The 27741-nt window shown below is 35.7% G+C and overlaps 1 protein-coding gene across 7 annotated transcripts in view; it reads right to left on the reverse strand.

The window, feature by feature from the left end:
• LOC135207992 (otoferlin-like) overlaps positions 1 to 19722 on the reverse strand; it is a 217566-nt gene extending 197844 nt beyond the window's left edge. For 6 of the 7 annotated variants that reach the window (XM_064240077.1, XM_064240072.1, XM_064240073.1 and 3 more), the window contains exon 1: positions 19549 to 19722. In XM_064240077.1, the coding sequence (XP_064096147.1) occupies positions 19549 to 19578 (30 nt within the window). In that variant the 5' untranslated portion in view covers positions 19579 to 19722. Of the gene's footprint in view, positions 1 to 1526; positions 1816 to 19548 lie in introns of those variants that run through there. The other variant, XM_064240078.1, reaches the window with a different exon arrangement.
• Positions 19723 to 27741: the final 8019 nt, after the last annotated feature.

A 27741-nucleotide genomic window follows, 5' to 3' on the forward strand; every position in this document is an offset into this window, starting at 1 on the left:
CGCTGTCTTCATCATCATTAATACTATTAATCCTGCGGCCATTATACAACTAATAGTCACACTCAATATATTTCATTTTTTAATATTAGTTACTTACTCAAAATAAAAATATATAAAGTTAGTCTGACCGATTATTATTTTTCTAAGACTATGAATAAAATGATAAGCATCGAGTAAAGCAATTTGGCGGACCAGCAAATCATACACCACGGACCAGCACCGGTCCGCGGACCATATTTTGGGGACCACCGCGTGTAGTGTCCTGATATAGTGAGTGCTTTTAAATCATGGCACCAAGTAAAAGGAAGATAAGCGCAATAATGATAATAGCACTCCAGCAAGACGAATACGAGTATGAAATATGCAAGAAAAATCGTAAAGTATGGGTGAAACCATGGCTAAGAAAGAGAGCTTAGCAGATGTTGGCGTCTATGTTCCTATTGCTGTATATGATTTTTTTAGCGTTGCCTTGTGTTTAGGAAATTTAGAAAATATTTAGAACATGGTATAATATTTTTTTGTAAAAAGGAAAATCAAAATATTAACAGTTTCTTATTATTCTGTCGGAGAGAGAGAGAGATTATTCAAATACAATAATCTAATGAAAGGGACCAGGCCGTTTCAAAACAAGATCAAAACAGTCCAGTTGAGAGACTCATGGCTGATGAAACGCCTCGAGCATAATTATCTAGCAAGAAATATAAAAACTTAGATTCATATTAAGAAACTGAAGCAGACTTGATTGTTATTAAATTAGCGGACAATAAAAGTTTATACTCTATTTAACCGTATCATAATGCCAGGACTACAAAATGTAAAAATCAAGTTAATGTAACTTCAAATAATTTCCCCAGTTCTCTGCCATAATGAAATGACGAAATGAATATATTACAGCTTAAGAAGAATCTCTTAGCTGTTTAAGTAGTGCGTCGAAGTGAATTTAAACAGGAATATGAAACCAAGTTATTATTATTATTATTATTATTATTATTATTATTATTATTATTATTATTATTATTGTGTAATAAAAATCGACAATCATATAGTAAACTATATTACTATGTAATGTAGTTTACTATACTGTATAATTGTTGATTTTTATTACATAGATTGTTTCTAACGAGATTGTGAACTTCTTAGCTTTATTAATATTATTATTATTATTTACAGTAAACTCTCTGTAACCAGTATTCAAAATAAGAGAGAAAACCCTTCATCGAAAGTAAATACAAGTGACCTATAACGCAAGCACACTTCACTGGATATGGATCTGCCTCTCGCTGTAACGTTGCAATGCGCGATAACAGCTGATAAGGTCAAATGTTACATGGCCTCGCATGACTTCTCTCTGGATGGACTAACGAGCATTATCACTACAATATGCCTAAAAACAATTTTATTCCTACGATAAATAAATATACAAATATACATTTCGAGTACAGCTCGTTCTAGCCATCTGCAGAAGACATACAAAGGGCTAAGAAATGGCAGTTAACCAATTTCATGCTACAGTTGAATAGACTAACCTGCTGTTTGATGTTTAATCTCTTGGTTTCTTCAAGAAGAGATGAGAGGAATTAGTTTCGTGCTAACTCATCACAGTCGAAAATAATGCTCAGGAAAGAAAATCACATTCTCATGGAACTGATGATTCGTTTCAGCGAATGAATTTGCTTAACAGGATCAAGATAAAGCTAACTCATTTCTTGTGTCGAGACACGCTTGCAATCAGGTAACTTACAGTTGACGCTTTCGCCGAAAAAAAAAAAAAAGATTAACGCGCAACACAAATCCAATTCAGATCTACGAATTCCATGATTCCTAAACACCAGAAGGGTCACCCCCCAAAAAGGTAGCTTTTCAACCAGCAGCCCTCAAAAAACCTCCCCATCGTAAACCGTATTCATCCACTGCCTAGGCATTCCTATACACTACTGAACAAACACCTGACGGATGTCACCAACAGGTGACGCAAGGTAATGAAGAGATGAGATGGCACGAGACGTTTCTTATCGCTAAACGCCTTCCTTCCTAGCACGCTTACTCACTAATACTAACAGCAATAGATCTCTCTCTCTCTCCCTCTCTCTCTCTCTCTCTCTCTCGTCAACCACCGCCTCTCTCTCTCTCTCTGTGACCCCGTTTCTATGACGACGACCCCGTTTCCCTTTATTACTAGTTTTAAATCCCTGAAGGCACAGTCATGGCAGACCTTGATTGACTCCCGACTCATGGCTGCTGTCTTTCTCATTCTTAAATCCAGATCGACGAATGAGACGAGACTTGTTTAATCCTTGGAAAAGGTTTAAGACCAGAGCCTTCAAATATGTCTAGACTATTTTTTATTTACTCCTTCTAAAAGGGCTTGGCACTCGACGCTTCAGGTATGTATGTATGTTAATTACTAAGAAGCACAGAAGCGCTTGAAAAATAATCCATAAATATTAAGCAAAAGGCACCTAAATCTGTACTAAAAAAATAAAACTTTTTAAAAACATTTCTTCAGATAGATTACATTTAACAAGAGACAGCGGCAACTGAACTTTTCCAAGTCTGCCATGAGTCAATTCCCTCATGCTAGTCCTCAGCCTGGATAAAAGAAATGAGTTCAGCAAAGGGTTGACTAAGGAAAAATCAATAGGTCACAAAACTCACAACCAGCCTCAGCTCTCTGGTGCAACTGACAATGTGTCATCACGAGAGGAAGAGAGCGAGGCAAAATTAAGAATGGAATCATACAGGGCAGTTAATCTTTATGTGTGTGTGTGTGTGTGTGTGTGTGTGTGCTTAAAAGGTCCTGTAAAAGTAAACGTATCTTTAGCGTCCCGAATCTTTGACATAAAATAACTTCTGGATGCGAGACAGGATAAAAATGTCCTCAAAATAATAACGCAATTTGCTCCTAAAAATATGAAGAGCAAAAGCACAAAGGCACATTTGAATTACAGAAACATCTGCCAATGGTTTCCGACAGTGTCAATGAACGAGACTGCATCTCCATTCTCATATCGGAAAGGACTCCAAGAGAAGTAGCAAGAAGCTGAAGAATAAACGCATGTCTTGATAGAGCGGATCAACAAGAAAACTTTTAAATAAAAAATAACAAGATAGTGAATAAAAGGATATGTTGATATAGTGAATCCATACAGGATTTTTTACGATTAAAACCTGCGAACGCAGGTGCATTTTGTAATTACTTAGGGGAGAAGTTCAATTACGAGTATGGAAATGGTTGTGTGTATCCAGTTCTTAGATTTCCCCTATCGGAATAAGAAATACAAGACAGAGAATATAACAATAATAAAAAAAGGGGGTCCAGGCAACACAGCGCTGTTATAATCCTTCTGAGCATCAGGTCAGAAGGATTATAACTGAGCTGTGTTTGTCTGATCCTTTTTATTATTATTATTATTTTGTATTATTTTTTATATTTTCTCTCAGGTCCTTCTGACTTCATATGCTCACTTTATAAAACTCACCGCATCTGTATGAGACATTCCATATAAATCCTCATATGAAATATGCGAATATATATATATATATATATATATATATATATATATATATATATATATATATATATAAAAGCAATTATAAATTGAATGCAACAGATTAATGAGGCACCCAAATCACCTCATATGCCCAGATCCCTGATAAAAATAAGATTAAAATATTTATATGTATATATTTGTTTCCTTAATTTACGTACATAACTAATACAAAATTTATAACTTGAATTCATTTATGAATCCAGGGATTTCTGAAGCCGACTATCTACAAATTAAATGCCATAGGTCACTTCCAGAACAAAGCCTGAAATGTTAAATTTCGAGGGCATGTATTGTATAAACTAATCCACAGTTATGTAAGTGTACAAATACATATTTAATAAAACAACTATACAGACAGCTTTCCAGAATATCTTTACATTCCCCTTTTAAAAGGGAAACTGTAAAAGTGCTCAAACCTCTATGCAAAGTTTCATTTGTAAATATATTTGTAGACTTACACAACTGTGGATTAGATTCTCCCTGTTAAGACTCATGCAACAACGAGTCTTTTTTCAGAGGTATCTTATTTATATTCTGAATACAAACTGTCAAGGAAATGCCATCCTAAAAAAACGACTAGCATTCTAAAAGCACACGAGCTGGCACAACGAAGAATTAAATAAATAACACACGCACAAAAAGAAATTATTCTAAGACAAAAACATGGTTTTTTTTTTCTTTTTTTCTTTTTGGCTCCAGCGACAAGTACCCTTCCGCAAACATATCCATCCTCAAAAAATAAAGAAAGAGAAAAAACAAACTAACACACACACGGCTCCGTTTATTCTGCCTCGCCGAGGCAAACAACCTCCTTTCCACGAAGCAGGCCTCCTTTTTCACGAACCACCCACGCCCACTTTTTAGAAGCTGAAGTAGGTGAGGAATAATACACAGCTCGGAAAAACACCGTCGTACCATCGGAGGACATAAGACGTCATTCTTTATGCGCCTTGTTCCCCAACACACACACACACACAAACAGCTTTCTGGAAAAAAAAACAGCTGGGACCTTCCGGATGGATAAGGGGCTACTTGTTGCTCTCATGTTGACCTAATGGGATCCCCGAGGAGTAGAGAAGAGGAGAGGGAAGGAGCCCAAAGGCGTTTAGGGCTGGCTCTCTCTCTCTCTCTCTCTCTCTCTCTCTCTCTCTCTCTCTCTCTCTATATATATATATATATATATATATATATATATATATATATATATAAATAAAGTCGGTGCTCCTACATAAACCTGAATTCATTATCAACACTATAGAATACAAGAACCTCACTTCACTCCTGGAGGAGGGAGGGGGGTTGTGGTTTCCTGGACCTCATTGTTACCAGTTCATATAAAAATCCTAATGATTATGGCAAGATTTTATGCGTTGACCTTTTTTTCAAAAGGCTGCCGTTCCAATGTCCATGACGCCAAAGATGGCACCAGAGATGACAGAAAAACCTCCATGGAAAGTTCCCAAAAAATGTCATGAAGGTTCTTCATTTTACACCTCAGCCAAAGAACGTATCGAAAAATAGAAGATGACATCCCTAGCCAGTTCAAAACGCGCCCTTTGAATTGCCCGACTGATATGAGAGAGAGAGAGAGAGAGAGAGAGAGAGAGAGAGAGAGAGAGAGAGAGAGAGAGAGGAAGGATCAAATTGCCCACCGGCTATTACTGTGAAGATTAATACCTGCTTCAGATTAGTCTATTTCCAACCAATACCCGAGCTGGCATTGGCGAAATAATGCTCATCAGTAACTACGAGTTAGTACCGATATACGTTTTATATATATATATATATATATATATATATATATATATATATATATATATATATAAGATATATATATATATATTATATATATATATATATATATATATATATTATAAAATATAATTTTCAGCATTAGGCCATCTTCCATATCAAAGCAGAAAACTTACGCAACACACACACACACACACACACACAAAAAGTCTTGGTGGGAAATAGATAAGAGTAAATCTAAGGAGGAGAAAAATCCCCACAATCTTGGCACAAAGGCGTGATGAACCCTCCTGTCCACGTGATCAACAGGGTCAATTTTTTTGACAGTGGTGATACCGTGCGTGCATGCGTGTGTCTACCTCTATGCGTGGTTATTTTTTGTTTGTCTGGCTGCCAAGAGGCGTGGTTACCTTTTCATCTATTAGGGAAAGAACCGATACCATTATTATATTTATTTTATTTGTATGGTGTTTTTACGTTGCATGGAACCAGTGGTTATTCAGCAACGGGACCAACGGCTTTACGTGACTTCCGAACCACGGCAAGAATGAACTTTCATCACCAGAAATACACATCTCTAACGCCTCAGTGGAATGTCCGAGAATCGAACTTGCGGCCACAGAGGTGGTAGTCCAAGACCAAACCGACCACGCCACTGAGGCGCTATTTTGATATTTAATCCATTGGCTCACTAGATTTTTGCAATGCTCGCCGGACGCTGCTGATCATTGGTTAGTAGTTTCTTACAGTAGTTTAAACTTCGGTCTGATTAGAAAATAACATAGCGAGAGAATAAATTAACCCAAGACTAAAAGCGCACACATAAGTTAAAATGCGGAACGAAAAAAAAAAAAAAAAAGAAATCAAATATTTGATATCGTACACACACACACACACACACACAGACCCAATTTCTGCCTGGTGCCATTAACATAAATCTCCCTGAGATCGTTTGCCTCGACGGCAGCAAGATGAACAGAGGTAGAGGAAGACAGCAACAAGACCTTATGTCCCCATAAAAGCGTTTTGCCTCATATTCGCTGTCTATGGAAACGGATGCTGGTAGCAGTAACTGGCTATATAAAAAAACAGGTAAATATCCCTTTTTGTACGGCGTAGTTATGCCATATGACGCATATTCACCTTTATTTATTTATTTACTTATTCATTTATTTTTTGGTAGGTAAATATGACTTTTGTAGCGTATGAATTACTGTGTGGCCTGGAGATATGTAATGCCTACACAACACAAACAGTCAAGGTTATGTATTTAGGAGGAAACAATTTTAAGAGGAAATGGAATTTTTTCATGCCATCGTAATACGTGGTCATTTCAGAGGAGTTGGAATGGAATGTCATATAAAATTGAGGCCAAATGCTGGAAGCTATGATGTCATTCAGCAAAGAAAGCCAATTCGAGAGTAAACAGGTTCTAAAGGTGTAACGTTGATAAAAACCTCGCAATTGCACTATGAAACAACAGGCGAGGATGGAAAGAAAGATGGAAGAGAATATGAACGGAGGAACAGTAAAAGGAATGCAAGTGGTTGCAGCTAGGGGCCGAAGGGACGCAGCAAAGAACATTAAGCAGTGCATACAGCGCACCGCATGAGGTGAACTGACAGCATTACCACCCCCACGGGAGAGGACCCAGATCCAAAACTATGATAGTCCCATGGTTACTCAAAGTAGCATTGTGTTCGATATTACGTACATTGAACGCATTTAGTTCTCTCACAAAAAAATTTCTATGTATAAACTGTTTAAAAAATGCATTATTACTTACAATATTACAAATAAAAAATAGCTCTATTCCTTAACGACAAACAATAATGACTCGAACATATCAAGACATGTTTGCCATAATCAAATAATAAAAGAACGTGATATATTATCCTTGTAAACATTATTGATTAGATACATCATTCTCTTTATTATTAATGATTAGCAAGGCAAGGTCATAAAGATCTGCTGAGACGAGTAAAAGACCATGTAAAATTATAAAAGATCTCAATTATAAAACATCCTCAATATGACTCCTACATACTCGTATATACCGAAATATTTCAAACAAGCAAACGGGACTCGATGGCCGGACCAAATGGTCCTTAAAAATCAAGTTGTCCTTCTGTCTCGTAATAAATAATACGTTTAATCTCGGTTAAAAGTTAAGTATATCTTAGTTTTACCAGATCACTGAGCTGATTAACAGCTTTCCTAGGGCTGGCCCGAAGGATTAGATATTGTTACGTCGCTAGGAACCAATTGGTCATCTATAGCAACGGGAACTACAGTTATTTTGGGATCCGAACCACATTATATCGAGAAATTAATTTCTATCACCAGAAATAAATTCCTGTTTCCGCGTTGGCAGAGCCGAGAATCGAACTTCGGACCACCGGATTGGTAGCAAAGTGCGAAAACTACTCGTCCAACGCGGAACTTTTGAGTGTTATAGATAGGTATAGCTACTAAAAACAAAATTTTCCTTTGATTTTCGTTATCCCATAATGCTCCCCGAACTTAAATTGCAAATGAATGCAACAGAGCCTCTGTTTCGCCTGGGAGAGTCGGCATTCTCAGGTAATTCATGCCACCTGTAAATCGCAGTGACCGCGGGTGGCAAATCCACAGGAGAGATTTACTCATGGAGATTAATTCAGTACAGAATCATTGCTGAAATGAATACATTATGAAACTAAAAGTTTTTTTTCGCTGATGCTATCTGGCGTCATAGCGGTGGCAAGCGAATGAAAAAAAAAAACGTTGCAACATAATCTGCTACAGTGATTGCAACGAGAGCGATGCTAATCTATTCAAAATGCATTGATCATAGATGATGAAATCGCATGACATTTGCTATTCGAGCAAATATAAAAGCGAAAGTGAGGGTGAGGGGAAGAGAATCCGACGATTCGAACTAGAAATGTTCGATCCAAAAGAAGGATTTGTAATATTTGGCAGAGAAAATATATTCATTACCAGCTGTTTTCACTGAGGAGCATTTTATACACGGCGCATACATCAATACAATCTCACGATAGTATAATTTTTCAAAATCCAGCTGTAGGGGTTTTCCAACTTATTAGGTGCTTATGGAATCCTCCTTTCCACCCTGAACTACTCGATGAAACTTACTCTTGCTTCGCAAAGACAAACCTCTTATAATGTCGAGTATTCGCATAACTCTGAAATTGAAGAGGTATGCGACACCCCCCCCCCCCCCCACCCGACTTCCCTTGTTGAGGGGAACGGACCGATGTGAACATCATGTGCTATCAATGCTATTCTCTGTAAGACCAAAACGAGAGTAAAGTGTATCTGATAATAGCTGAACCATCCGTCTAAAATATGTCCAGATTACAAAAACAGCGAGGTACAGTACCATATACGACAAAACGGGCACGTCTTGATAATAATAATAATAAAAAAAAGCGATACACCTATTGAGTAAACAGCTCATTCATCTCTATCAATAAAGGCGGAGGGGAATATCATTGAGAGAGAGAGAGAGAGAGAGAGAGAGAGAGAGAGAGAGAGAGAGAGGAAATACACCAATAGATTAAACAGCTCATTCATCTTATCAATAAGGCGGCGGAGAATATCATGAGAGAGAGAGAGAGAGAGAGAGAGAGAGAGAGAGAGAGAGAGAGAGAGAGAGAGACCACCATATGGTTTTGAAGGCGATAATGCCAAGTGATTCAATTTCAAGCATTCTCTAGCAAAAGTTTCACTTTAAATTTAGGCCTTGTGATTGATTTTAAAACATATTAAACTCCTAGGATCTCTCTCTCTCTCTCTCTCTCTCTCTCTCTCTCTCTCTCTCTCTCATGATATTCCCCCCCCCCTTCATTGATAAAAGATGAATGAGCTGTTTACTCTATTGGTGTATTTCCTCTCTCTCTCTCTCCATCAAAATTATCTCGTTGTTGCTGTAATCTGGATATATTTTGGATGGATGGTTCAGCTATTATCAGATACACTTAACTCTCTCTCTCTCTCTCTCTCTCTCTCCTCTCTCTCTCTCTCAGTCTCTCTCTCTCTCTCTCTAAAAAAAAAAAAAAAAAAAAAAAAAAAAAAAAAAAAAAAACTTCCAGACGTGAAGCTACCATATATATTTTCAAACTTTACATTCAAGTTTTCTTGAGCATATCTGACGGATTTTCTAGGTTCCAATAAGTGTTAGGACGTGGAGCATATACACTCTGAGAGGGATGCTGCAAAAGGCAGCTGACAATTCCTTCTTATTTTGGTAAACGCTGACTTGGGAGGTTCTTGGCGGTCTCTGGACACTGGAAAACTAAGACCCGTGGCCTTATATATACCGTTTTCTATACCCTCTGTATATAAGGCGATGTCACACTTTAATTTGAACTACGTATAGCCGAAAGCGTTTCTATACTGAAGCATTTACGACCCTTAGCAAAAGACTTAGAAGGCTGACACAAACACATAAACAAAACATCTCAACCAAAGAAATAAAGAAAAGGATATCACACTTTAATTTGAACTACGTATTAGAGCGGCAGCCCGGATCATTGAGATAAACGAACGAGATACCGACTGTAACCCCTACAAGTATTTAGGAGTAGACTTGTAAACTTAACTGACCGTCTGCCGGAAATATATGGGTGGCTTACTTAACAAGCACCACTAATTGCCTGTTAGATTTTGGGTCTAGATACAATACATGAGATACCAGATGAAACTAATATACAATTTATCTGCAGACTCTACCGAGTATAGAATGACCAGTGACAGACATTTTGGAGGGTGGGTTCCCCCTAACAGACGCACTGAAAAGGGTGTGTTAATTGGATCTAGATACAACTGAGGAGATACCAAGAAAAATTTACACTACAATAGCACTTCACATCCTAGAGTACTGTGGTGGTAATGACAGACATTTTAGTGGGTGGTTACCCCCTGACAGACGCCCCACAACGAGTGTAGAGGGGGAGACAGGATGTGCATCCAACATTGGATATATCAAGTAAAATTTGTATTACAGAAGCACTTCATATCCTAGAATGCTGTGATGGTAATGCCAGGCATTTTAGTGGATGGTTACCCGTAATAGCCCAAGGTATATCTATAATGAATGAAGCAAAAGACTTAGAAGGCCGAAACAAACACATACACACAATATCTAAACCAAAGAAATATAGAAAAGGCTCTTATGAGAAATAAAGATCCAAACAAAATAATAATAAAAAAAGAAGTCCGTACTCTAACTAGACAACTCCAACTTTCCCAAAGGAGTCTTGAAAAGACCCATGATATTGAATATGTTCAACTGAATTACTTTTTTAAGCGACGGTACCCATCCCCTTGAGAACAGTTACAACAATCTCCTTCAGAATTTTCTTCGACTCCTTTCCTCTCAACTCGACTCATTGCTGTTGCCACGGTGCGACAAAAATAGAAACTTAATATCCCCAGAAGAAATGAAATGAAATATGACCCAAGTTAGCGCGTTATCCTGGGAAAAAAAAAAAAAAAAAAAAAAAAAAAAAAAAAAAAAAAACGCTGCGTACGGCACTGGATGAAGATATTGGAATTCCTCGTACATTTAGGACACGTTAGAAAGGGTACTACTTTTCAGAGCCAATCTGTTATATATATATATATATATATATATATATATATATATATATATATATATATATATATATGTATATAAACGTACATATATCTGTGTGTACTATTAATAATATCAATAACCCTTAAATTCTCAACTTCCAGTCTGACGGTGACGTCACAAGACCCAATTAATGATTATCATTCATTCGCACATGACAATAACTATCAATACTATCCAAATGTAATTCATTACATACCAGTCATAGTTTGTTATCTTCAACGAAACAAAGGCATAACAGCCGAGAACAAAGTAGAGGGATTGTTATCATTCTTCAACACCTTCGGATATAATTTTAATAATTCATAAGATTTGATTATTTTAGCTGCAGTGATAAAACCAACACCATATATGTCGAACAAAATTGATCGTGCTTTGCCTAACATGTTTTCTCCTTTCTGTTATTCAGATATTCCAATTGCGTGTTATACCACAACCTAACACGAGCAGGTATGTAATCATTAAACTTATATATAATACAGACGTAATTTTTTGTTATTTATATAGATTTTTGGCATTATGCCAAGCATTGGGGCAATGAAGGCCATTCAACGCTGAGACGGATATTGACAGTAAAAGGTTTGAAAGGCGTAACAGGACGAAAACCTCAAACCAAATGCACTATGAAACAATTGTTAGGAGAGGGTGGGCAGTGAAATGGAAGAATGAGAATATGAATGGAGGTACAGTAAAATGAATAAAAGCCGTTGCAGCTAGGGGTCGAAGGGATGCTGCAAAGAACCTTGAGTAATGCCTATATTGCACCGAATGAGGTGCACTGACGGCACACTCTCCCCTACAGGGACAGACATAAATGATTCATATCTCGGTTCCCGGGGCAATTATAATAATAATAACACACCCGTTAAAAATATTGGGAAATAATGAAGAGCCCGAGGTTAAATGACCTCGTCGGCACAAAGGGTGGCCCTGTTATTTCGCTTTTCAATACAAATGAGGACAAAAAAGGTCCAATTACAATGGAGACGCGAAATTGCTTGCGTATGCGAGACCATCTTTATCGCAGGAGGGAAAATTCCTCGATTTAATTTTGCATTCAGTGGTTTACATACTTGCGTCGAATCTCATTTTACCTTTGAGAGGAACTACTGAGAGAATCTTAACACTATGAATAGTTCATATTTCATTTTCATTTTTATAATTGTCCCGGATAACGGAAATATACCAGATGATCTTTAAGTACTATGAAACCTCAGGGTAACTATTATCATGAACATGTTGCTGTACTGAACTGGGAACAAATTTGGCCCCTAAAATACAGAAAATTGATGATAAACTGTTCAAACTTTCATTTTAAACTGATGCTCAGCTTATACATATCTATCACTTGTATAAGGCGATATATATATATATATATATATATATATATATATATAGATATATATATATATATATATATATACATACACATACATACATATATCATATATATCTTTATATATATATATATATATATACATATATATATATTATACACATGAATACATATATACATATATACACATGAATCAATCAACGTCAATATAGTACCAAAAGGTTTAGTCTTTACAAACAAGATTAAAAAAAACTATACAAAGCCAAAAGAAGTTTTTGGTTTCAATGGCAACAACACGATTCACATGTTTCAAGAATACTTCGTCTTCACGTAACAAGGAAATAGGAGATCTGCCTCTACAACAACAAAAGCTACGGGCATTGTGCTTCAACAATGAAAATAATCTATATAAAAAAGTTCTTTTTTATAACTACCGGCAAAAATTCGCCAGATATCACGGAAGGTAATATGAATACGTGAGCATAAATTAAATGAACTGCGAATACCGAAAATGGAGACGTATAATATATTCTCCCACTGACAGTTTTAGCCCCCGAACATTCTTTTCCAAAAGACGCACGTGATAAAATCCTGATAAAAACACGAGAACTGAAGCACTTGCGTCACATGAAAAAAATACTGCAGGAACTTCATGCAGAAATATGTGCGAGACTATTTGCAAGAGTATTCAGCATTATTAAATGAAGTTTACCTTAATTAATAAAAACAACACATGCAAAGATAACTCACTCTTGATCAATCATCTCCCCACGATATACTCTCTTTAAAATGAAAAAAGAAAAAAAATCACACGAGAAGCGACAATACAAAAAGGACAATCATCCCGGTTCAAAAAATAATTTTCATACCAGAATTCATAGAAACGATGAAGGCATTAACAAACACACACACACACACACACACACACACACACACACACACACACACACATATATATATAGATATATATATATATATATATATATATATATATATATATATATGAATAACTTGATAATGAAACATATAAAACGTCATGCAATGTATAAAATAAAGGTAACGACACTCCTTTTTTCCATTTTCCTCCGTTGGCATTACCTTTATCTATACTACATACATACATACATACACACACACACGCATTATATATATATATAAATATATAGTATATATATATATATATCATATATATGTGTGTTTATAAAGATATAAATACATAAGTACAAACATCACAAAAAAGCCACACAACTTCATTGTGTATTATATATATATATATATATATATATATATATATATATATATATATATATACATATATATATACATATCTTTTATATATATATATATATACATTTTAAATGTTTACATACATACATACGGAATGTATGTGAGAGAGGAACAGAGAAGGTAAGAAAAATAAAGCCTTGATATCCTCTCATATGAGATCCATTGCTTATGCAAAGCAGCACTGACCGATAATTGCCATCATAAAGACTTCATGAACGAAACGATGCAAAGATAAAACGGTGATATTGTGATGATGATGATGATGATGAGGATTATGACGAAGCTATGAAAGGGAAACGCATAAATAAACAAACAAATAAATAAGGGAGAAAGGGAGATGTGATAAGGATGTTAATGCATAGTAATGTTCAAGTTACATATAAATCGAGATGCTAAGATAATGAAGGAAAATACGTGGCGCTGAGGAAGGGGGAGTTATAATCACAAAGAGATCAGATAACAGTTAAAGCTTATTTAATCCGTTGCTCGTAGTGCGAGGGATTCATAGACTCTCTCTCTCTCTCTCTCTCTCTCTCTCTCTCTCTCTCTCTCTCTCTCTCTACGTTTTGAGAAGCCAAGCTTAATGGACCTATTCTGAGAATTATAATTTCAATAAGACTTCAAAAGAGGAATATATTCACCATATCGAAAACGCACTAGAGTAGCCATCGAGTTTAAAATCCTGTATCAGTATTATTTAATATATTTCAATGTGATTTCCATCGGAAGTATATTCCCCATATTGAGAACAAAGTTTTCAGAATTATTTAGTAAAATTATTTACCTAAACAGCATCTAAAATATTAAGCTCTTCATGATAAAAACACCCGAAAAATAATAATTTAATAACAATAATACACTGAAAATCCGAAGTAACTAGTTTTTAGGAAAAAATAAACGACTTTATTTGTAGGAATAATTAATGACTGTTTGTATCACGGTACAAAGCAGTGCAGTGATTATTCATGAATTTAGAATTAATAAGACGAAAAGAAAAAAGTGTCCTTCGTTAAATATAAAAGCTCTAAAGGGCCAAGTTAAGCTACACAGCCACAAATAGGAAAATAATAAACTATCATTAACGTTTCTCTTAAAAGTGTAATCCTGAATACTGTCATTAGCTTAGAGTCAACGTCCACTTACAAATCTAATGTTATTCCAGGACTTCCAATGAAAGTGACCAAAGTATGATGATTTCCGGGAACCCCAACAGCGAATATTTACTTCGTATCAAGATGACTACACCAAGATATCCCTCTACAGTCTACGGTATGTAAAGGCTTCGACAGAAAGAGGTTGTTGCACAACTGACAATCGTCAAAATGAGCATAAAAAGGAATAAAACCTCGCAGCCCATTTTAAACAAGCATTTCAAACTATAATTACATTACTCAACTCAAAACTGTCAACAGGCATAATCACGAAAATTAGGCTGAAAAAATAAGATTAATCTGAAAAATATAAGCAGTCCGGAAAAATTAAATTAGGACAAAAAATAACCTTTTTTTCAAGTACGTCTGTTTAAACACAACTCAAATAAAGACTTTCCATCCTGGTTAAGTCTTCAAGACTTAATTTACCAGACTGTGATATGGAATCTTGTTGAGAAAGGTAAACTTTCACAACTAATGTTCCTGTTTTGATTAAAGGTTCCACTCTAATGCTCCTTAATTTCCAGTATCAACAAATGCGCTATCGGCTTGGGACTTAAAATTCACTTCAAGAAATCCTCCCAAATCCAGTATACTGCATTCTAAATGAAAGTCAAACTAAGGCTAATCATTACTACTTTCAATGACCGTTTAATGGTAAATACTCTTTTACACTAGACCGCACGAACGACGGAACGCATGGTTTAATTTGAATTACTATCAATTCGAGAAGAACCTCGAAAAAGGAATAATCTTATCACTTCCCTGGTGGAACTAGTATCTTTCTCTAGCCTCTTAAGGCTCCTTCTGTGCTGATATCACCTGACGTTTGAAAACGGACGGGAAAGAAGAGAGGAATTCAGAATTTTGGACGACCAAAGAGGCTTGCGGCGCTGCCTCCTGCATTTCTAAAGAATTTCTTCTTTCTATTTCCTTAAGGGATTTCACACCATGATTTAACATCACAATGCTCTTAAATAACTTCACACTAACACACGCACACACACACACACACACACACACACACACACACACATATATATATATAATATATATATATATATATATATATATTTAATATCACAATGCTCTTCAAATAACTTCACACTATATATATATATATATATATATATATATTATATATATATATATATATATATATATATAGCTCCTTGATTTTTGTCAATAAGAAAGAACTTCATTATTATAGACTCAAAGACCATTGTGCTAAAAATCAGAGGTATTTGGGAAAATTTGGTGAAAGGATACACTATACGTGAGCATACTTCTGGCGCAGATATCATGCATGTATACGTGCATATGTATGTATTTTATTGCCCAAAATAACCTTCTGACTTTTCGATAACCTAATAGTTTTGGTTATGCTTTCCATTTTAAGATTAATATACCCATAATATAAATATAGACTTTTTTCTGGTGGGAAAAAAAAAAACACGCACACACACAATCAGTACTGAATGAGGTCAAGTTTATGATGCGTAAAAAAAACGCTCGAGGAAGGAAATCATTAAAAACACACACAAACACAAACACAAACACAAACACAAATACTATTCCCCTAAAAAAAGACAGAGATACATGGGAAGCAATGACAGCAAGAGGGAGTAATGATATTGGCTGCAAGATTCTGAGGGTAGGATATCAAGAGGAAAAGCAAGGGCATACTTAGAAAGAAATAAAGGACGGTCGTAAATGGATGCAAGAGTTTTGCAAGGCGGAACAAAATAATCATGGCAGGAGAATTAAGGAAGAAATGAATACAAGAAGAGGAAAAGGGGAAGAAGAAGAAGGAGGAATATTTCTGAAGAATAGGGGGGGAAATACACATCTGATATAATCTACTTCACTTTCGTTGCTCGTTACCGCATTTTCTACGGACCAATCGAATAAAACCGTTTCTGCTCTTGTCAGTATTGTACCCATACAAGTATTTCCTGACACATCCCCACATGTTAGCATTTACGTAGGAGCGAGAAATGGTAATGGCCAGCGCACTTATCAAGTATCATGACAAAGGGCAATAAACGTAGCGTGAGACAGCAACTGGGTAAGGGCCTCACATGGAGCAATGTAGCAACTTTCACTTGCAGTCTCTGATCGAGAGCTATGAAACGTGCAATTACGCTAATAGTATATGAAAATAAAAGAACGACCAAGGTTGAAGACGTGTGGAATTCTATTAATGCACACAGTACTACTGCTCCCTAATAGTCATTTTTTTTATTATTACTTGTCCACTACTTAGCTTTTATTTGGACTGAAAATATGACAGTGCCTTATTTTACCTGCGATAAATACAAATACTCATGATTTGACATTCCGTGGAAATGACTGCCATTATTCCTGAACAACTATGAACAATTTCTCCGTTAAATTATCTTATGTATATTTCACCCCAAATCTGCTACCGATATAGTCGAGGATAATATTCCAGATAATCAAGGGAATTGTGCAAATCGAGATAATAAGCATGAAATTTTGCACAAAAGCCCACTAAACTATTTTATACCTTTCAAACTCCTGGCCGACACCCCCTCTAAAAAAAAAAAATTTGTTCAAAATGGCCCCCCAATTTTTCAATATGGTGGTTTTTGCAATGGAAGAAATCTGAAATATCGACTTCAAAGTATCTGGTAACGTTCTTTGGAATAAAACTGGTGAATTAATTGATGTACTGCCAAGGAAGTGGAAGCCGTCGAAATTGAAGAATTTAACAATAAATTAAGAGATAGGAAGGAGTTTTACAAGCAAATTGAACTACAGTCAATTACGAATAACCTGAAGTTTTCATTATTATCTCTCTCTCTCTCTCTCTCTCTCTCTCTCTCTCTCTCTCTCTCTCTCTCTCTCTCTCTCGCTCTCTCTCTCTCTCTCTCTCTCTCTCTCTCTCTCTCTCAATTAATTAGCATTATATATAACGTGTAATTTCGTTTTCATCCGACCAGTGCTGTTAAAACGAACGTGAAATACTGAAAAAGAAATAAGTATGGACCAGTGTGACGGTTACTCTCGCCCTCTTAACTATTTTCATAAAATAGTTCCCTTTCTGCCTATGCAGTTAGAGCCGGATTTTAAACGAAATAACCAGTAGTCCGCTACAGTATTTATTTTCTAAAGTTAAACCCAGTGAATAAATAGTATTTTTTTTTTATTACAGCCTACATACTTGATCATACAAATAATCCTGATGAGACTGTTTGAATATCCTCAAAATATATCGTACAATGAAGTTGACTTGGAGTTTCAGTCAATGACTTAAGACAAATACCTCATAAAAATAATGATTTCATTTAGTCACTCCTAATAAAAATGATAAATTATCATCCAGTCTCCTTTCCGAACACTTGTAAAACACAAGGGGCCTTTGATGCGGGTAAAAATGAGAAGAATATACTGTTCTGTGTCGTCTTGGACAATGCATTGCAATATCGTAAATTGCAGAGTTTTACTGCTGACTGAATGTAATTAAGTCTCCGTGATAAATTCAACGGATATACAGGGATGTAAACTTTACAGCCTGACGCTATTGGGGTGGCCGTTGTACCTGACTCTTTTGGAAAGGGAATCTAATTCGCCTCTATTTTTATTACACTAAACAACAAAAGTATCTTTATGTTATTCTAGGGATTATTTCTTCTTTCGCACCTTATTTTTATGACGTAACCCCTTGCGTCTTATTTTTCTGACGTAAAACAATTTTTTAAACCGGTGATAACTGGATGGCTAAACTGGATCACCTTTGGCCATCATCATCATCATAAGTACCATTCATGGACAGATTCTATACAATTCATAAATACAATCCTCCAATGTTCCAAACATCCAAGAAGTACTTACCGTTAATAAACAAAAGAACGCGAACACTCCAGCATACTAAACTAAAATACCGAGGACCGCCTTTTCCCAGAACTTAAGACTAACCCATTTCAGGACAGGGCAACTCATACTTTGTATTGCGGAAAACAATCAATGACATGCTATTCCGACTGTTTTTCGAAGCTTGCCTTCAATACCGTGTAACACATTTTTTATATTCTAGTTCATATATGACTGAAAAAATTGCCCTCTAGAACGTAAATTAGTCATATTCTCTAATTCACCAAAGAATTCCTTAGAATGAATTTACCTAATTAGCAAGCAACTAAGACAGTCGTGACGTAAATCCCTTTGCCATTAGCGATAAAAACATCACATTATGTACCCCTCTTCCCCACTACTTGTCATGAAAGAGGAAATCATGTGACAGATAAACGATGTTATACCCAAAATAAGCCCTAAACATTCCGGAAGTCCCGGTTCCCAACGCCACCACAACAAACATTACAACAGAATAACTACATATTATCAAATCTAAACGTCCAGTATTCACGGTCTGCTGAAGAGCAAGAGCCCGTGGCAGCACAGGGCCGGTTGAATCTCTACAGACCAGTGGTTCTTAACATGGGGGGCGTCTGCAATTTCCAGGGGAGGCGCGAGCCCTACTCTTAACAAGAGCGAGGAACCAATATTCAGAAATTTATGTAAAAAAAATGCAAAAGTATCGCCTTATAACGTTACCTTCCTAGAGTCTACTACTCTGGTCAGGCTCATTGGGCTGACCACGTTTTGTAATTATTGACTTCCCTTCCTATCCCTCGAAACCCCCTCTCTTTCTCATTTTTTTTTTTATTTACTTTAAATCTGAGAGGGAATTTTACTCATAGATGCAAGGGAGCCCGTGAAAGAAAGGACCAACTCTTAGAGGGGGCGTGGTCATAAAAAGGTGAAGAACCACTGATATAGATCCAGTACCTAGGGAGAGTCACCTACCTTGATGAGCTTGTTGTTGGCGTCGGTCATGTGGTCCTTCACGGAGACGGCGCCTTCGCCCACCAGTCGCTGGAGGACGAAGGCGTAGTTGGCGACGCTCCTGTTGCTGAGGTACTTGTTGTACACCTGCAGCTGTACCTGCACCTCCTCGCCGGCTTCGACGCACCGTCCCACCGGCCACTCGAGTACCTGGAATGATTCAGCCCGGTGTTATTGGAATGGAATGATAGAAGACAGCGGAGAAGGCGCATCAGGCAACCGACCCCTTGATGTAGGGATAACGGTGGGAAAGAATAAGAAGATTGGAATGGAATGGGATATAAGATTCAAGACAAAAGGTCAAGCGCTGAGACCCATGGGGTCATTCAGCGCTGAAGGGGAAAACCGAGAGTAAAGAGGTTGTAGAGGTTTAACAAGAGGAAAGCCTGGCAGTAGCTAGTCGTTATAGTTATCATTGTTATATTCAGTTGTTGTTATTGTTATTCATTTCGTTGTTATTATTGCTAACCCCAAAAATACTGTAACTAAAGTCAGACGTGCAAGCCATCTATTGGTATCAAAAAGAGGAAAGGTGATAGACAAATGAAAAAATATAAGAGCCCTTTTTTGAGCTTAATAAATATACGATTTGAAAACTCAATCATTCAAAAATTTTGGTAAATTCTTAGCAAGAAAAATATATAAAACCTAAAAAAACGGTAAAATAAACTTCAATATTATTACTCTGTAATTCTTTAAACAGACTTCCAAAATATTCCAGATGTTTTAACAATTTTTCTTCTTCATGTTTAAAAAAAAAAAATCAGTCCCCTAAAAAAGTAACTTTAAACTCCAGTAAAATTCAAGATCAAAAGGGCAGGAATTCCTGTACAAACGCACAGTAAAAGCAAGCAACCATGGTAAAAATGCAGAAAAATCAACAATGTAAAATTCCTTGACGGAATATATTCCAAGACTGGATATCTCAAAGGAAATGTGTTAATCCGAACTTATTGTAAATATAGAGATTAAAAAAGTTTTTAAAGCTGCACCATTATATAAAATCAAGGGTCAGACAGGAGAGAGAGAGAGAGAGAGAGAGAGAGAGAGAGAGAGAGAGAGAGAGAGAGTAAACGTAAATGGAACTGTTTAAAGAATTATATGTATATATGTGTGTACAAAGAGAGAGAGAGAGAGAGAGAGAGAGAGAAGATAGTAAACGTTAATGGAACTGTTTAAAGAATTATACATATACATATATGTGTGTGTACAAAGAAGAGAGAGAGAGAGAGAGAGAGAGAGAGAGAGAGAGAGAAAACGTTAATGGAACTGTTTAAAGAATTATATGTATATATGTGCGTGTACAAAGAGAGAGAGAGAGAGAGAGAGAGAGAGAGAGTGAGAGAGAGAGAGAGAGAGAGAGAGAGAGAAATGGTGAGGTAATGTGTAAAGGCGTGAACGTTAATGGATTATTGTAAAGAATTACTTTCGTGTAATTGAAGGTTCTCCCCTCTACGATTACAAGAATGAAACGCATTCCCTTTATTCCAAGCATAACAAATTACCGATAGGAATTTTCCTTCTAATCCCCCTACAATGCAAATTACCTATTTCATTTGCGCTACATAAAAAAAATTGATTCGGATAAAAGATAACTCAGCATAACACGGCACAAAAGTTCAGCAAAACGAAATTAAAGTAGCAAATGGATAAAATTTGAGCCACAACTGAGATATTTTTGGACATAATAAGAATTTACAAAGTCAGTAAATTTGGAAATACATTTTGATTGGCAAGTGTAAGAGAAGTAGATCTGTAAACGATATACTTTTCGATGGCAAATGCAGCTGATACTATCCAGTTTTCAAGATTAAAAGATTTGTTTTAAATCTACCAATTATTCAGAAAAGCAGGACTAAAAGGACAAAGGCATTATGTCCGTGGAACACTGAAGGAACGGATGAAAAATTCAGTTTAGCTGATGTTAGAATAATGTCATATTCCATAGATGTATATTTGTTTTGATAATTTACATAAGGCGTTCGTTCCTGTTCCTGGTACAACGGCAATGAGGAAGAAGTTAAATAATTTAAAAAGTATTTCAAATGTTTCCTGACTTAACATAAACCAAGATTTTCAAGTACTTGGGGCTTTGCGTTCTGCTAGCATGCAAAAGGGGCGTAAATGTGAAGAATATTTTCCGAAACTTTGCATACAATCGGAGCCACTGTGAATTACAGGACATTTCATCAAGTTCAGCGCTCTGAAACGGAAAACATTACAAGATTTCGGCTTGAAAAGTATCAAAAGAAATAAACTAATGCAAAACAGCAAATAAAGAAACTAAGTATGACTAGATCAAGCAAAGGTATGGAAAAGTATATCAGAAAAAACTTGTAATTCAGAATATATGGTAATATGTTCGCTGAGAATTTTTTCTGTTCTAGCCAGTGTGTCAGTTCTCACCCCTGTTTCAACTGCCTGGATCCAAATAAGTCATTACTCAGAAATTCAGAAATAATAAAGAATAATTATCGATAATGACTGTGCCATTGTCTTAACACCTAGCATATTTCAATATGACGGGGGAAGAGGTAATCGCTTCGAGTTAAGCAGCCTTCGAAAGCCATGCTCAGTGTGGTATTAAAAAAATACCAAATCGACCATTGATTAAAATGAAGTGGGTCCTATGTGTAAATGAGAATTGTCACTTCTGAAGGTCATTAATGACAATGCAATCATTTGAAAATATACGGACAGAGAATTTCAGAAGAATCTACGAATCCAGAACTCCATAAGTATGAAAGAAGAATGAATGACAATGCAACCATTTCAAAATGTGCGGACAGAAAGTTGCAAGAGAATGAAGAATCGACTCAAGAAATCCATATCTATGAAAGAAGAGTTAGGAATACTATTCATTATTCTGTAATATCAAACATGATTAACTACGACTGACAGCTTGAAATGTTATCTAAGACGGGGTGAGATAAAATTCTGTCAACTGTTGTCTTAACATAATAAAGGGAGGGCTATTTTATGGCATACACGAGCGCAAACCTATGAAAGAACTTTATTCTTGTGAACCGAACACTATGCAGTAATAAGCAGTTTTTTTCACGAACATGCTCGTTTAGCTAATAAAAATTCTCTTTAAAAATTCATCCCCAAACAAGAAAAATAAAAACGAGTGACACGAGATTTTATTCGATTTGAATACTGCATTTTCCCGGGCAGTAAACGCAAATTTTCTAAAAGTCTTGTATCCACGCCGCCTTCAACATTCTGTGAGAGTATAAGACAAAAAAAATAATACTCATCAAGGCTCCCTGCAGCCAACTTTATGCTATACTTTAAGTCTTCCTCAAGTAAACATAACCACTGGGTTCCTCGGTGGTGGCTGGACTAGTGCCAAACTTTCATGGCTTCTTCATTCTGTCCGCTGCCTTTACGGCCTCCAGGAACGACAGGAGGCTTCGCTTCTTTTTCTCTGAGGCACTTTGCAAATACACGACCTTCCAAATACAAGTCACTGACTGTAAATTTCCTGTGTCATGAACGCGTTTTTCTTGTCTTGTTAAAGCATCCTTTTTCAAATGAAAACAGAATTATAGCATATGTATTGAAATCTACGCAAACTTACACGGATAACAATATTTACTGAACCCTCTAAGGTAGCAAACGAGATGAAATAATTATTACATAAACAATAAATACTACTTAATGTAGACAGAACAATAATATCTAACACCATCAAATATTTTTTATTACTAGCAGTGTATTTTATGCCTTTTTTGGAAAGGGTGAAAAGTAAGATGGGGGAAAGAGAATATGAATGGAGGTACAGTAAAAGGAAGGAAAGGGGTTGCAGCTAGGGGCCGAAAGGACGCTGCAAAGATACCTTGAGTAATGCCTACACTGCACCGTCTGAGGTGCACTGACGGCACTACCCCTTACAGGGTTAATTTATTTTTTGGGACACTATGCTCTAAGTGAAAAAAACTTATATATACTTTATGTAACTAAGTAAAAACGTAAACCGTTTCAACAAAATGGCTGCAGTAAATCGAACTAGCCAACACCCAAGTCATGAATGAACTCATTTACTACTCAAAGACTCAATTACTATCCTCATAAAAAAAAGCTAAAAAATTCTTAAACTAGATTCGCAAGCGACTTCCATCTTCCAACATCATCTCTATATAATTTTAACTAGACCAAACCAAACTTGAGGAAACTTAAACATGCTGAGTAACAGGATGTTTTATAATGTCGTTCAAACATGAAAATTTGTCTTGGATTTTTTTTAAAAAACAAACTTACCTCGTCAAAGACAACATCGTCTCCGCTGTCTTCAGAAATGCGGGTGAACTGCGAGACACCTGGAAAAAAGAAGTTAGAAATTATTTTACTTGTCAGTAAATATTCATTTACAAATATATTGAGCTGGTATTTTATTTTTATTTGTTAAATGAGATGGATGATAAAATATAAAAAAGTAAAAAATTATTTTACTGGTTAGTAAGCTTTTATCTAAAAAATATGTTGAGGTGGTGTTCTTTTTTTATTGTTAAATGAGATCAGTAATAAAATATTAAAAAAAGGTATAAATTATTATACAGGTCAGCAAACATTTATTGAAAAATTTACTGTACGGGCGCCCCTTTTCATTGCTAAAGAAGGTGAATAATAAAATATTGCAAAAAAGGTAAAAATTATTTTACTGGTCAGCAAACATTTATTTAAAAGTATATTGAGCTGGTGTTCTTTTTCATAGTTAGATGAAGTGGATTATAAAATATAAAGCCAGTCATGTAAACTTTGCAGTTTTAATCTGGATTAATTCATCAAGATTCAGAAAAACATGGTTCATTTGAACTGGGTTTAAAAGAATTTTGGAAGATAATCTTCATCAGTAAAATCATCATTCATAACATGGAGAGAGAGAGAGAGAGAGAGAATGAGAGAAGAGAGAGCAGAGAAAGAGACGAGAGAGAGAGAAGAGGAGGAGAGAGAGAGAGAGAGAGAGAGAGAGAGAGAGAGAGAGTATAAATGCTAATACCAAAGCTGATAACTGAAATGAAAATTTTTTCGTTACAACATATGAAGAAATGTCAAGTTCCAAAATGCCTCTGCATTGCAAGAAACACGGCCGTTGAAATGTTAAAACGCCAAGTTCCAACGACAAGATACAAGCTCAAAGCACGGGAATGTATTTAAATTAATTTCGACAATTTCCTTTCAAAATTGTTCAATATTTTCAGGTCACTTCTCCGATGACCCAACTTGTTACAGGAAACAAAATAAAAACAATATCCTCTGGAACCGTGAAGCACCATGGCCTAAAATACACACACTCACACGTATAAACATAACCAACTTTTCAAAGGCAAGAAAGCGGCAATGAAAACGTATACGTTGATCTGAAGAGTGTTTGAACCGCTAAAGGTCTGTAGACCTTTCATCGCCACTAAACTGGAAATTTTATTTCAAACGACAAACTGGGCAGAAAAAGAAAAAATTCGGCTTGTACAAGTACGGCATTCTCAATAGATTATCAATGAAAATCCTTTACAAATCACAGCTGTTTCTACACAAATCCACAACAAAACTAAAACATAAAAGGAAACACAATACTGTGACCTATTGAATTCACTACACGATAGAAAAAAAATTTGCCCCATACAAATCAGTAATTAGTAGATTACCAGGGGGAAACCATTATATCACACCACAGATCCCTGATAAATCCACAAATGGAACGTAAAAAATAAAAGGACAGACCACAAATCCACAACAAGACGGCAAAAATGATAGGACACACAATACAGTGACCTCCTGCTGAATTTATTACACGATATGTGAAAAAAAAAAAAAAAATGAAAACCACGAAAAAAAGGTAAATGAAAACAAGTCGTTTCGCAAATCCGTATCTTGACGCCAAGGGCAAGAATGAGCCCGGACGACAATGCCGCCGAAGATGAGAAATTTCACGCCTTCTTGGCGTCCCGGATTAAGATCATAAGAGCAACATCGCCTCTCGATATCTGATTCGTCGTATAATCGCAGCCCATGAAAGAGCTGGATTGAATATCTGATGGCGAGAGTATCGAGAAATGAAAATTGGCCCTGAGAGATTCGTATTCCCTTCGGGGAGTTTATCCCGAATATAAAATGGGTTTCTTTTTCTATCCGTTTGATATTGATGGAGCCGAAAAGGTTGTCATACACAAAAGCGTGCGCTTGCTCACAAACATATGCAGATACACACACACCTATATGTGTGTGTGCTTGTGCGCGCGTGTACGTATGCCTGCCTGCATCCACATAGAGAACCCCATACAGATCTTTGCTAGGTTGCTGTTTTAATTATAGACAATGTAGTTATTTTATTTCGACATTCTTTCAAAGGTAGTAACTGGAAACTGTCCAAAACCAACACGATACAGATTAGGAAATATAGAAGGCTGAATATATATATATATATATATATATATATAATATATATATATATATATATATATATATATACATACATATATATATATATATATATATATATATATACATATCTTAAAATACTCTCACAAAAAACCCTTATCGTCATTCAGCTGTCAAACCTACTCGATAAAATATTGCAGGGGCATAAATCTTTTATAGGAGTGAAAAGAAAGCCTACAATTTTCCATCCTTAATGCGCAAATTGGAATTATTTTAGGGCACTGAAGTTCATTACCGAATGGAAATTAATTTTCACGGCAATTAATTCTATAATTGCAAATGAGCTCTAAAATTTACCGGCCGAAAATCTATTTCCGCTCGACTCCAGGGTCGGCTTACCATCATCACAATCGCGTAGGAAATTTTTGATAATGATCGTAGGTTGCTTTTTCCACACAGACACATGTATATATATATATATATATATATATATATATATATATATATACATATATATGTGTGTGTGTATGTGTGTAAATAAATTCTTCTGTTAAAACAGGATACGTCTCAAGTATAAAACGCCCATTAAAACAGTGGAGTTGGATGGAAGTTAGTCCACCGAAATATAGTCCTTAGCCTTAAACCAGAGTGTTTTAACGGGCCATATATATATATATATATATATATATATAATATATATATATATATATATATATATTGTCAAACACCAACAAATTTCATTTACTTCAAAGATTTATGTAATTAAAGACTTCTAACGCCATCTCTTGGTAACGGTGCATTTACTTCGGTTTCAGTTCTGTTTTTCATCCTTGGAAAATCTTACGTCGGAGTTGTTATCCTTATTTTGGGGGAGTTCATTATCCAGTGGTGGTGGCAATACATATTTATTCTGATCTGGTGGCAATGGCTTTTGTGTATATTTAAAGTGGTGAAAATAGATTTGTTAAGCCTTGCTGATTATTTTATTCCACTGTATAACCATCTATTGTGGAAATTATCAAATGAAAAAACTCTGGTTTCATCTCGGAGTTATGAAAGTTCTTCAGAATTAGTGGAATTCGTTATAATATATATATATATATATATATATATATATATATATATATATATATACGCATACATACGTACATACATTACATAAATATAATATGTATATATATGTATATATATCTATATATATATATATATTATATATATATATATATACGCATACATCGTACATAACAATACATACATATATATATGTATATATATATGTATGTATATAGATATATATATATATATATATATATATATATATATTTAAAGGCTAATTCCAGACTGCTATATCTCCAATTTCTCTCGGGAAATATCGTAGGCACCGGAACTTCCATTGACATTCCAGCCTTTTACGCCCTGAAGGTTAAGTCATTATTCGGCTCTTCTCCCCTGGCACGCATTCGAGTGACCTTGGACCTTTACCTCGTATTGGCACGACTCTGGCATCTTCCCAATACCTTCTTCCTATTGTTCCTTCGAGGTTATTGGCTCCGATTTTTTTTCTTTTTTCAGCTGCCTGGTCATTATTCTCTCTCGCTTTAGGAATTTTATCATTTCCCATGTCCAACATCATCTTTAATTTACTTCCTTTTTCCGTTCGGATGTGTGTATGAGGACTTGAATGTGTTGACGTAAGAGTTAATACAGATTTTTTTGCATAGTTTGTTTTTGTTTGTATTGTGTTTTTACGTTGCATGGAACCAGTGGTTATTC

This window comes from Macrobrachium nipponense, chromosome 34, assembly GCF_015104395.2.
Source record: "Macrobrachium nipponense isolate FS-2020 chromosome 34, ASM1510439v2, whole genome shotgun sequence".
NCBI classification, from domain to species: domain Eukaryota; kingdom Metazoa; phylum Arthropoda; class Malacostraca; order Decapoda; family Palaemonidae; genus Macrobrachium; species Macrobrachium nipponense.